General features: G+C 37.4%; 1 protein-coding gene across 5 annotated transcripts in view; it reads right to left on the minus strand.

Annotated features, from left to right (window-relative positions):
• Positions 1–16,315, minus strand: part of EndoB (SH3 domain containing GRB2 like, endophilin-B) — a 104,264-nt gene that overhangs the window by 46,771 nt on the left and 41,178 nt on the right. For all 5 annotated transcript variants that reach the window (XM_090370474.1, XM_090370472.1, XM_090370470.1 and 2 more), the window contains exon 4: positions 9,669–9,802. In XM_090370474.1, the coding sequence (XP_090226600.1) occupies positions 9,669–9,802 (134 nt within the window). The remainder of the gene's footprint in view (positions 1–9,668; positions 9,803–16,315) is intronic.

Consider the following 16,315-nt stretch of genomic DNA (forward strand, 5'->3'; position numbering starts at 1 on the left):
ACATTATGTCTATGGGTAATAAATTCCCGCTTTATGAGTGCATGCTAGGAACAAATTAACTTGTAAAGTCGGGAAATACCTGTACATCGTTTTAGATTTGAACTGCTGGCCACCAGGAGCCCTCGTAAAACCCTTCAATGCTAGGTGACACCAGCAAGAAATCAGGAGGCCCACCCATCAACACTACATAGTAATCAATCATTCTGCACACCATGCCCAGATAGGAGCTCTTCCCAGGTCCTCTTTTTTTTTTTGCAAAATGTGCACAGCCTATCTAATAAATTGCACCAACTCCAAACTTTCTTGTTTCTTAAGGAATTCGATTTCAACTGCCTCATTGAGACCTGGCTGGTGGATGAGGCAAGTTGACCTGCTGTTTCCAACTGCTCCTTATAAGAATATGGGAATCCAAGTTTCACACCACCATCCCACTTACTTATAAGAGGGAGGGGGTGCAACTGTTTGATGCTGTTTGCTGGCACACAACTAAAGTGATATGTCAGTCAGATGGATTTGAAGCCATCTCTGTGTTTATAAGGTACCAAGATGAGTGCATACAACTCTGTTTAGTATACTTAGCTCCGTATCATTCTGATGCTATGTGACTGGAACTCCAGATGAAGTTAGTAACTAGTCTTGCATCAAACTTCCCAACAGTAGTGATGGAGATTTTAAATGCTCATCCAAAAACATGCAATAGTACTTTTGAATCTGACCTCAATTTTAAATTCACTTGGCCTCAAAAAGACTTCAAACACCACTAATGAGAGATAATTAAGCTAATTAATCAGAATTTTCCACAATCTGCCAGCGGTATCAATTATTCCAAACTCATCTGCTTTCTCCTCTGACCATTTGCCAATCACCTGTTCATTATCTTTTCCTCCAAAGAGTACTATGCAAATAGAGAATCAGGAAGTTCCCTCGTCATCTCAGCTCACATTCTCTATTAAGTTCCTTAAGCTAGAAATTGTGATCCAGCATTTCAAATTTGGGGCATCTTTTCTCAAGGACAATTGAGGAGGAAAGGCAGTCTCTTGCAGGCTAGCTAAGACACATTTCCATAGTTGGAGCATCCATATAAGTTAGGATTACCAGCAGAACCCAGTGTTGGTTCAACCCTAAACCCAATGATGCCTTCAAGCAGAAGTCTTATAGAAAGTGGCTGGGATATGAAATGGTTACAGATCTCGATACATACTGGAGAAAAAGAGCCACTTTTCTCAGGCTTAACAGTGAAGTACAATACCAGCACATCATCTTGCAGATGAAGATGAATCGAAGAATACTCAGCCACCAAAACCAGCATTTTGACATGGATAAGAAATTATTCCAGCAATGGACCAATATGTCCTTTATCCAACAGGACAGTCCTCATATAACATATAACATCAGTTCTCCCTAATGAAACCTTAGGAAACATATCAAGGATAGATGATTTTGGCATCTCAAAAGAGAATTTTATAAAAGTCTTGATAAACAGCCTTCCTAAGATTTGATAAATAGCCTTCCTAATGAAGCTACAGTAGGACCTGATGGCTTCCTCTTCTAAGCAGTGAAAATTTATTCTGTTTATGTAGTTGATCTTCTGTTACAAATCTTTCGATGTATCCTTGAAACTGGTACCATCATGTGGTGAAGCTATGTGAAGCCCATACCAATAATTAGATGCCCCCAAATTACACAAAGATTTTTGTCTCATCTCCACTGACTGTTCGCGCCTCCGTAGCCAGGTGGGAAGGAGCAGCAGTGCGTAGCACACACTTCTTGATTAGACCGGGGTTCGAGCCCGTCACCGCCAAATACGGAGGATGTGGAAAGGTCAGGGAATGACCACCGCATATCCCGGAGCAATATGGCCTTAGTTGCCAATGCTCCTAAAAACCAAAACAACAACAACAAATGACTGTTCCCTTATGAATATATTTGAAAACCAATATACCCAGCACTTGTCAAACGTATTTAACCCACTGGCCTTGACACCTCCAATACAGTGCTTCAGCAGCAGACCACAACTTCAAATTTCCTTGATACTCTCTTAGGACACAAGTCCCAAACAACAAAACCCAGTTAGATGTTGTTTTCTTTGATATGAAATCAGCATTTGACAATATATATCAATTGCAGCTCTTATCTTTACCTTGAAAGACTACTTCACCCAAGACAGCTGGTTATTTCCCATGGATCCTATCAAACAATTGTTAATGTCAGAAAAGGTATGCCTCAAGGTGGAATATTATCATCTACCCTCTTTGCTGCATTGCTGAAACCCTTACTAGCAATACATCCTAATTTTAGCTCATATGCTGATGTTTTAAAGCTCTTTGTAACTTCAAGGGACCGTAAACACACAGCAACAATTAACCAATGAGTGCAGTGCAAATCAAGCATCGAACTGACTACCTAGAGATGACAAGATTAGAACTTAATCAGTACAATCTGTTCACATGTTGATTACAAAGCAGTGAACAAGAAATGATATCCAAGTTGTTCTGAATGGGAAACGAATACAAAGGGTCTTGTCCCACTGACCTGGGTTTCATCTGGGATGAAAACCTCATCTTCCAGGAACACTTCCTGCACACTAAGAAGAAAACTTATTTTGCCTTCTAGGCCACCTGCCAACTGGATGCCAGAACTTGGCTGCTCTAACAAGCCAGTATATGGAGAAATGCCTTTCACCCATATCATTGTATGCCTATGAGATTTGGTCCTCAGCAAAGATTTTCTACCAGAACAAATTCCTTACCATGGAGTACCAGATCTTACACTGGAAGAACCACAGAGTGGATAATCCACTCTGTGGTTCCACCATTTTCAACCCACCTTACAAACAAACTTAAATATGGTGTCCTGGAGGTATATTATTTTCACCAAGAATATGTCCACCCTTGTTGTTGTTGTTGTTATTTGGTTTTTAGGAGCATTAGCAACTAAGGCCATATTGCTCTGGGGATATGTGTGGTCATTCCCTGACAGCATCCTCCGTATTTGGTGGTCACGGGCTCGAACCCCCATCTAATCAAGAAGCGTGTGCTACACACTGCTGCTCCTACCCATACAGCTACGGAGGTGATGTCCACCCTTGTGAAACTGCTGTCTCAATGAATAGCTTCCCCTTCTGTTGAAAGAATAATAATGGGCAAAAGAACCAGAGAAACTGAACACTTAAAATGGCACCCTCTCTCAGGATGACACTGACAAACCTCTCAAGTCTAAAGAACATGTTCCCAGACAATACCCTACAATTCTCCCACAGCCTTGGAATAAGCTGAATATCATCATTCTTTTTTTTCTTGGTGATTCCCTTCTACTTCTTTCTCTCTCTCTGTCCCTCTCTCTCTCTCTCTCAGAGGGAAATTCAGAATTTTTTTTTTTTTTTTGGGTGGTGCAGCATAAGCCTCAAGCTTCCTTGCATCATATGTCTAATAATAATAAATTCAGATAAATTTATGAATGATAAGACTTACAGATATTGAAGAATTAAATACTTGAGGAAACATATTGTTAAGCCAACCTACAAAATCTGATAAGCTCCATCCTCTGCTCTGGTGCTCCCCTAATTTAAAAAAAGACAAAACTGTTTGGACTGTCTTCCCCATGAACACAGAACTAGGATTGTATATAGATGTTTATAGACTGTATAATTCTTGACCGCACTGATGTAATAACTCTAGCATTATTCTTGACCGCACTAATGTAATAACTCTAGCATTATTCTTGCACTTCACATTTATAAACTGGAATCATACATCATTGCATTAATGATTGTCTGTATTTACAATACTATAGCTATTAATGCATGTAATATATTGTTATTATGTAACCATACAATGAGACTTCTGTAATTTAATCTGTTGTTCTTGATACTGTATATCCCTTTAGCCTGTAGGCTATTCAGGGGTGAACCAAAATGGTTAATAAAGCTGATTTAATAATTTGTATAACTGGCAATGATTTTGTGATAACTGAGAGGAAAGTGGAAGAGTAATTTAGTATTAGCAGTTTTCTGACTCACCTAACACTGCCTTGATAGCAACAGCAAATATTTTTGCATCCTTTCTAATATATTTAAGTGTATTCAATTCCTGTAGAAGTAGCTTCTCCTGTTAACAAGCACAGATCACACTGAGAAAAATTCTACCCCACGTGCCTTGCTCTCATCATATACTCCCTCCTATCATGTCTGGGCAGAATTGTAGACACTTTCAAATTTAATCCTAACTCGTAATTTTTTCTGAACACTGCCCTGTACTAGTTAAGTAAGTCTGCAGAGCTCCTACTCTTAATGGTATTAGCACCAATGTGTACAAAAATATCACCTTTTGTGCCCTTAAAAGATGATATCTGCTTTATAATGTCATTACTTTTTCCCGTCAAACATACCCCAGTCCTATTCCACCCATCCATCTTGCACAATATATTTCCCATTTCCCTGACAGTAGAGTCACTGACAATAACTAACTCATATGGGACTAGCACATTCTATCTTGGGGATTGCCGCTGTGTTTCCTGATGTACAAGCATGAGCTATGGCATTGAGTTGGGCAGCTGAGCGCTTGGACTCCCCATTTTAATTCCTTCAAAGGCATCCACTCTACTCTTCAAGCTCTCATAAATGCTCATCAGAATGCTGAGTTGGCAATTAATTTCTTACAATATTTGCACTAAACACACACAAATATATCCCTCTTGGCTGTATCATTCCCTGTTCCAGAAGATCTGCAAACATTGCACAAGTAGCACATTTTGTTAGGCTATGATTTGTAGGAGAATTGCCCCCTTCTCCCTAAGCAACAGCACTCCTGCTAATTTGGGTGTGTTGCTTAGCTGCAGTCTGGGTCATGATTTCCATTTAAATTCAATATAATTGAATTTAATTAGAAATCACAGCCTAACAAAATGTATTACCACACTAAACTAATATACTTAAATGCAATAATAACACTATTCTATTCACCAGTTATGCAGCAATAATACATACTTATCAAGTTATCAATAATATATACTGCTATCAAGTTTACATTATATGCACTATGCTATACCTTTATGTTCAGTGTACTGGTTTGTCTATGCATGGATTTGTTTAATGTTTGAAATGCAGTGATTCTCTGACCATTATTGGCCTTGTGGTCCTCACCAAGATGGGGAATAATGATCAGTCTATTTTATTTTTATTTATAGTTTTGTTGGTCCAGTGTTGTTGTTAGTTTCATCTTCACTCTTAGTGATATTTCACATAATTAGGAACTGGTGCTATCAAGTGGGTGCCGTTAAATTTTAATTAACTGGTAGATTCTAAATTACTTCTGTTATTTGGCTTTTTTAAATTATTTTAGGCATGTTCTTCTGTAACACCCTTTGTTTTGTTTTATTATGTATGGTTTATCTTTCGCTCTACTAGTTTGCCATGCTACTGGTATTTATTTTAATTCATATTATTATTATTAGCTATATGGTGTTTTTTTTTTTTCTTTTTTTTGCCTCAGTATAAGCCTCAGGCTTATACTGCACCAGCCAAAAAAAAAAAAAAAAAAATTCAATTACAGAGAGAGAGAGAGAAGAATAATGATGATATCCAGCTCAGGACCCTGAGTGTGCCAAGCCTATACTCACCAGATGTGAGCCCCTGGGGTTATACATATACACACAATATTTTAAAATTAAATAAAAATATAAAACATAAGCCAGTATTATGGCAAAAACTGTAGAGCGAAAATTAACATAAAAATAACCCAAAATAAAACAAACGAATGAAAAAAGGAGAGTAAAGGTAAGACATAAACAGTAGCCAAGAAACCCTTATATAATTTTGCACTTTAAATCCAATTAACACGACCGATATAAATTTAAAATAATGCCAATTACATAATAATTTACCGGGAACAGCATTTTAGTCCACTGTGTAATCAACTAATTTGCATATAATCAATTATCACAATGCCATAATTGATTATTTTGATTACTGAAATAACTGATTAAGTCCATCACTACAAAATGCCTCCCTTTATAAAATAACAAATACAAGTAGTCCTCCTAATAAATAAAATGTAATACTGATTAAAAGTACACACTGAAAATATGGGAATCTTGCAAAGTTCTGATTAATAATCATCATCATCTATCATTGTTCCGCTATTCCATGGGTCAACGTGTGAAGCCTCGCCAACATGCCCTGTCCGTGTACTTCTCTCCGTTGTTGATTTCACTCCAATTTCCTCCTCTCTTAATGACATCGGTCTTTATCATGTCCTGCCATCTCATTCTTGGTCTTATGTCCCTTAATTGTAAATCAAACATTCTTCTTGGCGAACGCCTCTCGTTCACCCTCTTGACATGTCCAAACCATTTCAAACGGGACCTTTCAATCCTATTCTGGAGTTTTTCAACCTGAATTCTCTCCCTGAGAATTCAGGTTGACAAAATCATTCCTGATTTTGTGACAAGACGTGACAAAATCATTCCTGATTTTGTCACGTCTTGTATTTCCAGCTATGCTCCTCACAAATCTCATTTCTACCCACTGAATTCTGCTTTCATCCATTTTCCTCATAGTCCAAGTTTCAGATGCATGTCAGAATTGGTACGTAATAGGCTTGATATATAGCCTTCTTACACTTCAGTGGTATGTTCCTGTTCCAGATCAGATCTTTTGTCTGCCTACAGAAATTTCCACCCGCTTGTATCCTTCTACTTATTTTTTCATCTATTACTCCAGTCTTTGTAATGGTGCTTCCTAGATACTTGAAGTTGTTAACCATTTTTAGCTGTTTCCTTTCCATTGTAATGTATCTGTCACTCCTCTTTAGAACCATTACTTTACTCTTCTCCTGACTGAAAACCAGTCCAAATTCATTGGCCATACTAGCCCATATATCAACTTGCCATTGCACTTGTTCCCTACTCTCTCCCCATATGCAGAGGTCATCTGCGAAGAGCATGACTTTCATCTGGTCCTGTCCAAGTTGTTCCACCACTCTACACTGCACATCATTCATGACAGCTATGAACAGCAGTGGTGACAGGATGCCTCCTTGCCTCAAAGCTGATGTTATTTCGAAGCTCTCCATCAACCCCACCACTGTTCTTACTTTGCTCACTGTATTGGTGCCCATATTCTCAATTCTCTCCACAAGATGTTCCTTTATCCCCAAGTTTCTCAAAACCTCCCATACTTTCTCTCTCTTTACGGCATCAAATGCTTTCTTCTTTCTTTATATCCAAAAATGCCATCCATAATTCTTTATTGTGTTCATAACACTTTTCCATCAGTTGTCTGATGCAGAAAATTAGATCCACCGTCGATCGGCCTAAAGCCGTACTGTTCCTCAGCCATCCTATTTTCAATTGTTCCTCTTATCTTCCGCTCTGACACTCTCTCATACAGCTTACTCACATGCGATGTCAGTGTGATGCCTCTATAATTGGAACACTTTTTCCTATTCCCCTTCTTGAACAATGGGATGATCAAACCTTCTTTCCAGTACTTCGGCACTTGTCTCTCATCCCAGATCTTATGAAACAGCCTGTATGTCCACGCTATCCCTGCCTTGCTTGTAGCCTTCATCATTTCTCCATTTATCTCATCCATACCAGCAGACTTTAGCATTAGCATTAGTAGAGGCATATGATGCAAGAAAGCAAGCTTATTCAGCATCAGCCAAAAAAAAACAAAAAAAAAAAAACAAACACAACCACTACTCCCATTTCACCCCTCCGTTCGTTCGAAATACCTATCCAGCTGAGCCTTAAATTTGTTTAGGCTATCAACTTCAACAACAAGTGATGGAAGTCTATTCCACAAACCAACTGCCCGCTGGCTAAAGGCAAATTTCCGCACATCTATTCGACATCCGTCCTTCCTCAATTTGAATTTATGCCCTCTCAGGTGATTATTCTGAGCAAGAGGAAGAATCCCATCGGCATTGAGCATGCTCAAGCCATTCAAAGCCTTATACACCTCGCCGATGCCTAGTCTCCAGACTCTGTAATTTGTAAAAGTTAAGCCTTTCTTCGTAAGAAATCATTAAGAAATAAGAAATCGTAAGAAATACATCAAGACTTACCAGTCTTGATGTATTTCCATGCCTGCACTACATCATTCCAAGTCAAGTCTGTCTGCTCTCTCTACGTATCTTTGCTTTCATCCCCTCTTTTATGATCAACCTGCCTTTGTCCCTTTTGCTGGCTGTCCTGCGCGTTCAACAGATTTTCAAAATACTTCTTCTATGTTCCTCTTATCTCTTCATCCTTGGTTATTAGGTTCTCATTCACATCCATCAAGTATTTGCTCTGTTCACCATCTCTTCTCCTTTTCCTCATCATACCATACAAAGTCTTTTTATTACTGTCGATATCTTGTCGTAGACTTTCACTCCATTCTTTCAACCACAGTCTTCTTTCCTCGTTAACTATCCTCTTGGCCTCTGTCTTCATGGTTTCATATGTCTCTTTATTCTCGTCATTTCTGTTCTGAAAGTAGGTCCTGAATGCATTATTCTTGATTTTCACAGCCTCTCTCATCCTATCATTCCACCATGGGGTTTCTTTCCATCTCCTTCTATTGCTTGTCCTTCCACAAACCTGCTCTGTCAGTCCTACTATACAGTCTTTGAATGCTTTCCATTCTGATTCCACACTGTTCACCACTGTCTTAGGTACAACCTGCCTGAACTCTTCTCTGAACATTGCCCCCTTTTCCTCTTCTTTCAACTTCCACACCCATAGTTTTCTCTCTCTTGTTATTTTGATCCTCTTCAATTTAGGGAATCTTAAAACTTCTAATTAATAATATCCTTTAAAAATAAAATATATTTTTATAAATATCTGAATAAACTAAAATCTATAGAACTAGAAAGATAAAATCAAAATACAGTATATGTAAATTTAAGGAGGGGTTGAACAGATACTAGACTTTTTTCCTCTTAAATCTGATACTAAATAAGCAGTCTTCCTTGTATTAATTTGCAATTATATCACATAGTTATTGATTATAACCCTTCAAAATACTCACTGTTCATCTATATAACCTTTTCACACATTCCATGGTAATCAATAAATTTCATCTGCAAAGCAGTTTTAATTGATATCTACAAGAAACTTTATAACAATCAGACATAAGACATCCTGTTTTTCAAATAAAGCACAAGTTTATATCTAAGAAGCACAACTGAAATATCGAAGCAATAACTGATGCTATCAAGTCTCCAAGACCAAAACACTGGTAAGAGCTAAGCAAAGCAAAGGTGATGCCAGCCTATCTTGGAGGCGCCTCCGTAGCCAGGTGGGAAGGAGCAGTAGTGCGTAGCACATGCTTCTTGATTAGACCGGGGTTCGAGCCCGTCACCACCAAATATGGAGGATGCGGAAAGGTCAGGGAATGACCACCGCATATCCCGGAGCAATATGGACTTAGTTGCTAATGCTCCTAAAAACCAAATAACAAACAAACAAACAGCCTATCTTGGTGTTTGTAATAAATCTGTAAATCCAAGTCAATCTGCAAATATACAGCAATAGCCTCACCAAATGTAAAATCATTGCCACATTGACATCATGATTTCCTCCCAATATATTTTCATTATTTTTCAGATATATTTTTTGGGCCTGTGCTTTGTTTCTAATACAAAGGAATATTCATTATCTTAGCAAAAAAAAATATTTATTACCATAATTGTTTTCATGTCACCATCTAAGAATCTTCGAAGAGGCTGGACAAAATTGGTAATGGCTGCCATTGTATATTCTCTTTCTGATTGCCCTAATCTTTGCTGTGTCTGGCCTACTTTTATCAAGGCACTACCTAAGTATAAAATAAAAAATATATAATAATCATATCTTATTATTTTATAAGATAAGCTTATTACAAAATAATATTAGACAAAATACAACTTGCTTATCTTAGATGCAGACCTAGATATATTTTTCTATATAAATTTTACAATATAAAAGGAGATAAGGTGTTCATGTGAACATTATTTTATAATTAGTTTAGAAGACCTCTCTAAAAAGTGTATAAATTTCTTTAGCCTTTATTTATTTGGCAATTTCACTTTTAGGGAAAGTTATGCAGCAATATGTTGTTCATTTGTTCTTTTTTAAAAGTACAAATGAATAACACTTTATGTTTAAGCTAGAGGGGGATGTAGCACAGGTGTGCCAATGTTGTTCTTTTGTAATGTTATTAAACAAAGCCAAAAGACAATCTTGCACACATTACATTTAAAAGGCAAGTAAAATTTAAAATGATACTTTAAATGAGATAAAAATTTTATTTGTAAAAATTCCTAGTTACGAATCATTATTACAGTAACTACAGGAACTTCTGATATGCTTTTATGGCAGATGTTCTTGTGGTCATGATGTGGAATGGCAAAATGCCTATTTTTCTGATATGGGCAATCCATGAACACACATTTTTCTGTGAGAATGGTATAGCATTAGCATTAGTAGAGGCATATGATGCAAGAAAGCAAGCTTGTTCAGAATTAGCCAAAAAAAAAAAAAAACAAAAACGCTCCCATTTCACCCCTCCATTCGTTCCAAATGCCTGTCCACCTCAGCCTTAAATTTATTTAGGCTATTAGCTTCCACAATAAAAGATGGAAGCCTGTTCCACCAATCCACTACCCACTGGCTAAAGGCAAATTTCTGCAACTATATATTCTACAACTATATATCCATAATTTGAAACTGTGCCTCCTCAGGTTCTTAGTCTAAGAAAGAGGAAGAATCCCATCAGCATTCAGCTTGCTCAACCCATTCAAGGCCTTATACACCCCAATCAGATCACCTCGCAGGTGCCTACTCTTTAGGCACTGCAATTTGCAGAACTTAAGCCTTTCTTAGTAAGAGCAACCATTTGTTCCCCCTCACCATCTTGCTGCCCTTCTTTGTACTCATTCTAGCAACTCTACATCCTTCCTAAAATGAGGCCTCCAGACCTGTACACAGTACTCTAGGTGTGGTCTGACCATTGCCTTGTATAACAGGATAATCACATTCCTGTCAGCAAAATTCCTATATATCATTGACAAGACTCCATGACCTGCCCAGGCAGCCCGTCTGCACTGCTCAGCAAACTTCATAATTGACTGCACAATTACCCCCATGTCTTTTTCATCTTTCAACTTCCCTGAGTGTAGTACCACACAGTTGATACGTTTCTCTTCAGTTATTGCTACCCATATGCAGTACTTTGCATTTGTGAATGTTAAACTTTAGTTTCCACTTCTCAGCCCATTTTTCCAAGTTATCTAGATCCAGCTGGAGTAGAATACTGTCTTTATTGTCATTAACAATCCTGCCAACCTTTGTATCATCTGCAAACTTGAACATTAAACCTGATATACCTTCATCAATATCATTGATAAATATACAAAACAACAATGGGCCCAACACCGAACCCTGGGGAATTCCACTAACAACATTTGTCCACGAAGAGCAGTGTCTATTGATTACCACTCTCTGTCATCTCCCACTCAACCATCCCTTTATCAATTGTAGCATCTTACCATTAATGCCATACCTCTCCAATTTGTACAGCAGTCTTCCATGTGCAACAGTATCAAAAGCTTTCCTGAAATCCAAGTATATGATATCAAAATTATTTTTGGCATTCAGTTCTTTTGTAACCACATCATAGTATCCAATCAAATTGGTCAGACAAGACCTCCCTTTAACAAACCCATGCTGTGTCTTAACTATTACTGCAGTCTTGTCTAGATGATCCTGCAATGCTTCTTTAACCAGTGAATCCATTATTTTCCCTGCAACACAAGTTAAACTAATAGGTCTGTCGTTACTTATGTCACCTTTTGAACCCCCTTTGTGAATTGGTGATACATTTGCACACCTCCAGTCCATGGGGACCTCCCCCCGAGTCCAACGAAACTGTCATAATTATGGCTAAGGGATTTCTTACTTCCTTTGCTGCCTCCTTTAATATAACTGGATAGATCCCGTCCACCCCAGGTGCCTTCCTTATGTTTAACTTCAACAATTTCTCCTCCACTTTGCTCTCAGTTATTACAAAATCACTTAGCTCCCTGTTAGAATATGATAAGCGTCTGGCACTCTCCTAATTGAACGACTCTTCATATGTGAATGTAGATGCAAAATACTCATTCAGTATTTCAGCTACATGAGCATGATAATCAATAGTCCACTCATCTATGTTAAGTGGTCCAATCTGATTTATTCCTTTCCTTCTAGAGTTTACATAAGTAAAGAACACTTTGCTGTTTTTCTTTGCATCCTTTGCCAAAGATTTATCGTAATCTGGCTTTGCCTGCTTAACCTCCTTTGTGACTTCATTACTGACTAGTTTATACCTGCCATAGGCTTCTGTGCACCTGATACTTTATATGCATCCCATACATTTTCTTCTCCTCTGCCACAAGCCTCATTAATTCATCTGACATCCATTTAGGCCTAAACCTTGAACAGTATTTCTTAGCCGGAATGAAAAACCTAGTAGCCTCCAAAATTAAGTCCCTGAAGGATTCCCATTTAGAATGTACCATCATCAGTTGACCCCACTGTACGGAATTTAAAAACTGTCTGAGATAGTAGTTACATCTTTAAGTAATTCCCACATCAGTACATTGTGATCTCTGTCACCCAGTGGCTCCATTATCTGCAAATTCTTAATGCATGAATAATCACTGCTGATAATCAGATCAAGAGTATTACTTTCTCCGGTTGCCTCTCGAACATGTTGCTGTAAAAAACAGTCATCCAATAAATCCACAAAATTCTTGCTAGTGTCCAAGTGATCAACCCACAAATTCCAGTCAATATCTGGAAAGTTAAAATCCCACTTTATAAGACATTCTGATTTACTGGCCCACTCTATTTCTCTGCACAACTGCTCATTATACTAATCAGATTCATTAGGCCTATAATGCACACGTAAACTCATTTTTCCTTTGCCCTTGCTTATTTCACACTAAACAGACTCAACACTGCATTGTCCACCAATATCAACTGGATGCACTTTCTTAGATTTTATGTGTTTCTTAACTAACAGCATAACCCCTCCTCCCTTCCTGTTCTGTCTATCCTTTCTGTACACATTGTACTCCCCAAATTCCAATTCTGCACTGCTTATATCTGTGTGACATCACATCTCTGATATGCCAACAATATCTGATTTTGATGTCTTCACTAGCACTTCAAGCTCATCAAATTTATTAACTATACTCCTAGCATTAGTGTACATGGAAGTATACATGCAACTGTTCCTACTCTTATTTACTCTAACACAGCCTATGTATTTACTTGTTCCACTATGACTCCCAGCAGTCCTGTAAATCTCCATTACCTTTCTTTCCAGGCTGCTGCTCATTCTAATAGAAGCAGTGCAAGAATCACTTTTGCCTTTTCCTGCGGCCACTGTTAACCTTTTATTCTGTGTATCCCCACTCAAGCTATCAGTTTTCCGACCCACCCAACACCTAACATAGCACAGCAAATATTCTTGCACCCTTTCTATTTAAGTGTACTCCATCCCTGTAGAAGCAGTCTCTCCTGTCAACAAGCACAGACCAGGCTGAAAAAAATTCTACCCCTTGAGCCTTGTACAATCTCTCTAGTGCCGAATTGATCGACAAGGCTCTCATCATATACTCCCTCCTATCGTGTCTGGGCAGAATTGCAGACACTTTCACATTCAACCCTAAAATAGTATAATAGTATATTGAGAAAGAACATCTCTTTTGTGAGTAAGACCCAATGAGCTGTGTATACCCTGTGTATGTTCTGGCAAAGATAATGACTTTTTGCCTGAATTTTTGAGGACCCAAGCTCCATAACTATGCTTCATATTTAATTTTTTTCAATTTGTCAGAGGAATGAGTTTACCATAACATCTACAGGTTGGTATACACTTTCCAAAGGACAGACCTATAGTCATGAAACTGCACTATAATGTGTGGTAAGAGTGCAGTCATTAGACTTCTTTCAGACTGCCTACACTTGCTATTATTATTACCAACATATACAAAAATGTTACATTTTGTTCCCTTAAAAGGTAATTTTTCCAATACTATTATTATGCATAGTCCATAGTAGTTATAACCTGGGTCTATTCCACCCACCCTTATTGCACAATATATATTAACTGTTTCTCTGACAACTAGTCACCCAGAATTGCAATTTGATATTGGACCAGTGCCTTCTGCTCCAGGTGCTCCTTTCCTGCACCTAGACATACATGGAAAAGTTCCAGAACTGAGCCAGTCATCTAGTGACTGATGAATTCCCTTGATTCAGTATCTTCCTTGGCATTAATTCCTTTATTCAGGTTTTTTTTTGTTTTTTTTTTCAGAAATGGGTTATATTTGTTTACTTCAATGACAGAAGAAAAAAGCCTACACAATTGTGCTGAATTATAATCAGATGTTTTACCAGCTTGAAAATGGTAAATGCTGTAAGCATTTAAAATAATAAAAGAAAGTTGACTGGCTAGTAGTAATGCACACAGGATTTAAACTGCTTATCCATATATCTATCAGCTTGACACAAATTCAATTTAATGCTGATGGATATAAAAGAGTAACGGCCACAGAGAAGTATATCTCATTAAATGTCTCATTAGAACACACACACAACAGCCAAAAATAATCTCCAGGAAAATCCTTATTAGAGAAGTGTTTCATAGGCCAGAAATTTCCATGCAAATTTATACGAAACACCTGACAATATTTTTTTTGTTTTTTTTTTTTAAAGGAAAATCCATTGAGAAAACAGAAAATATTTTATGATCTGAATGTGACTTTGAACAGACACCTATCAGAAAAATATAGGCAACCATGAAGAGATTTTAATTTTTTTTTCTATTATAAATATATGTTTGGCACGAAATATAGTGGTTATAATTTGGAATAGACAGTGTTTCAATAATGCAATAACAAAAGATAAAAAGGGGGGGGGGGGAGAACCACTATAGAAGCAATCCAAGCACTTTGTAGAGTACTGCCTAGGAAAATCTAGTTGCCACAACACTATTCTGGCACTAGTGGATTAGTGTGCATTTTGTATGGCACCATCAGCCACAACAACAGTTATTTTATCAACAGCTGTCAGAACTGAGCAACACCATCTACCAGGAAATACAGACAAAGCACATGATTCTTTGAATTTCTCTTCATAATTCTGCATAATCCATTTTGGCAAAGAGTTGACTTTTGCTTGCTACTGTCAAGTATTTACCAAGTATTCCTTGGTGTTATTTGGATAAGGTAAGTTTGATTTTTTTCTGCACCTTTTATTTTCACATGGTCTAGATCACGGTGTGAAAAATTGATCACGATCGAGTGAACCACTGCAAAACATATTGTAGTCAACCATGGTGCATACAAATAAAAATGTAATATATTATTCTCTGGAGAACACCAATGTTAGAAATTTTATTAGTTATTTATCAAATTTAGTTTGAGTTTCTTTCAAACTAAACTTAGTGCATGTATCTAATTAATGTGTTCTCTTATAAATAAAAAAATATATATTAATTCTAAAACCATTAAATTTTATTTAAGATAGGGATACAGTTGTAAAAAATCGTGCCTGTTTATTTTAAAGTAGATCATTTCTTATAATGGGGGGATTTTAACTTCCCAAATATTGACTAGAACTTTTGTGTTGGTCACTCGCACACTAGCAAGGCTTATGTGGATTTATTGGATGATTATTTTCTGCAGCAGCATGTTTGAGAGGCAAACAGAGATAGTAATACTCTTGATCTGGTTATCAGCAGTGATCATTCAGGTATTAAGAATTTGCAGATAAAGGAACCACTAGGTTGTAGTGATCACAGTGTACTGATTTGGGATTTACTTAAAGATATAATTACCATCAAGGGTAAAGGAAAGGGGTTTTGCTTCCATAAAGGTGACTGCAGCGGTCTCAGACAATTTTTAAATTCTGTATAGTGGGACCAACTAATGATGTTACCTACAGCAAATTCTAAGTGGGAAGCATTCAAGGAATTAATTGTGAAAGCTACTAGGCTTTTCATACCAATTAAGAAATATTGTTCAAGATTTAGGCCTAAATGGTTGTCAAATGAGACTCGTGGCAGAGAAGAAAAATGCATGGGATTTTAAGTCACAAAGTCACAAAGAAGATTAGGCAAGCGAAGGCAGATTACAAGAAATCTTCGGCAAAGGATGCTAAGAAAAACAACAAGTATTTTTTACTTATATAAACTCTAAAAGGAAGGGGATGAATCAGATTGGTCCACTTGATATCAATGGTTCAACTGTTGATGATCCTGCTCAGGTAGCTTACAAACTAAATGAATATTTTACATCGA

Source organism: Mastigoproctus giganteus, chromosome 3, assembly GCF_048544385.1.
Source record: "Mastigoproctus giganteus isolate SK-2022 chromosome 3, ASM4854438v1, whole genome shotgun sequence".
NCBI classification, from domain to species: Eukaryota; Metazoa; Arthropoda; class Arachnida; order Uropygi; family Thelyphonidae; genus Mastigoproctus; species Mastigoproctus giganteus.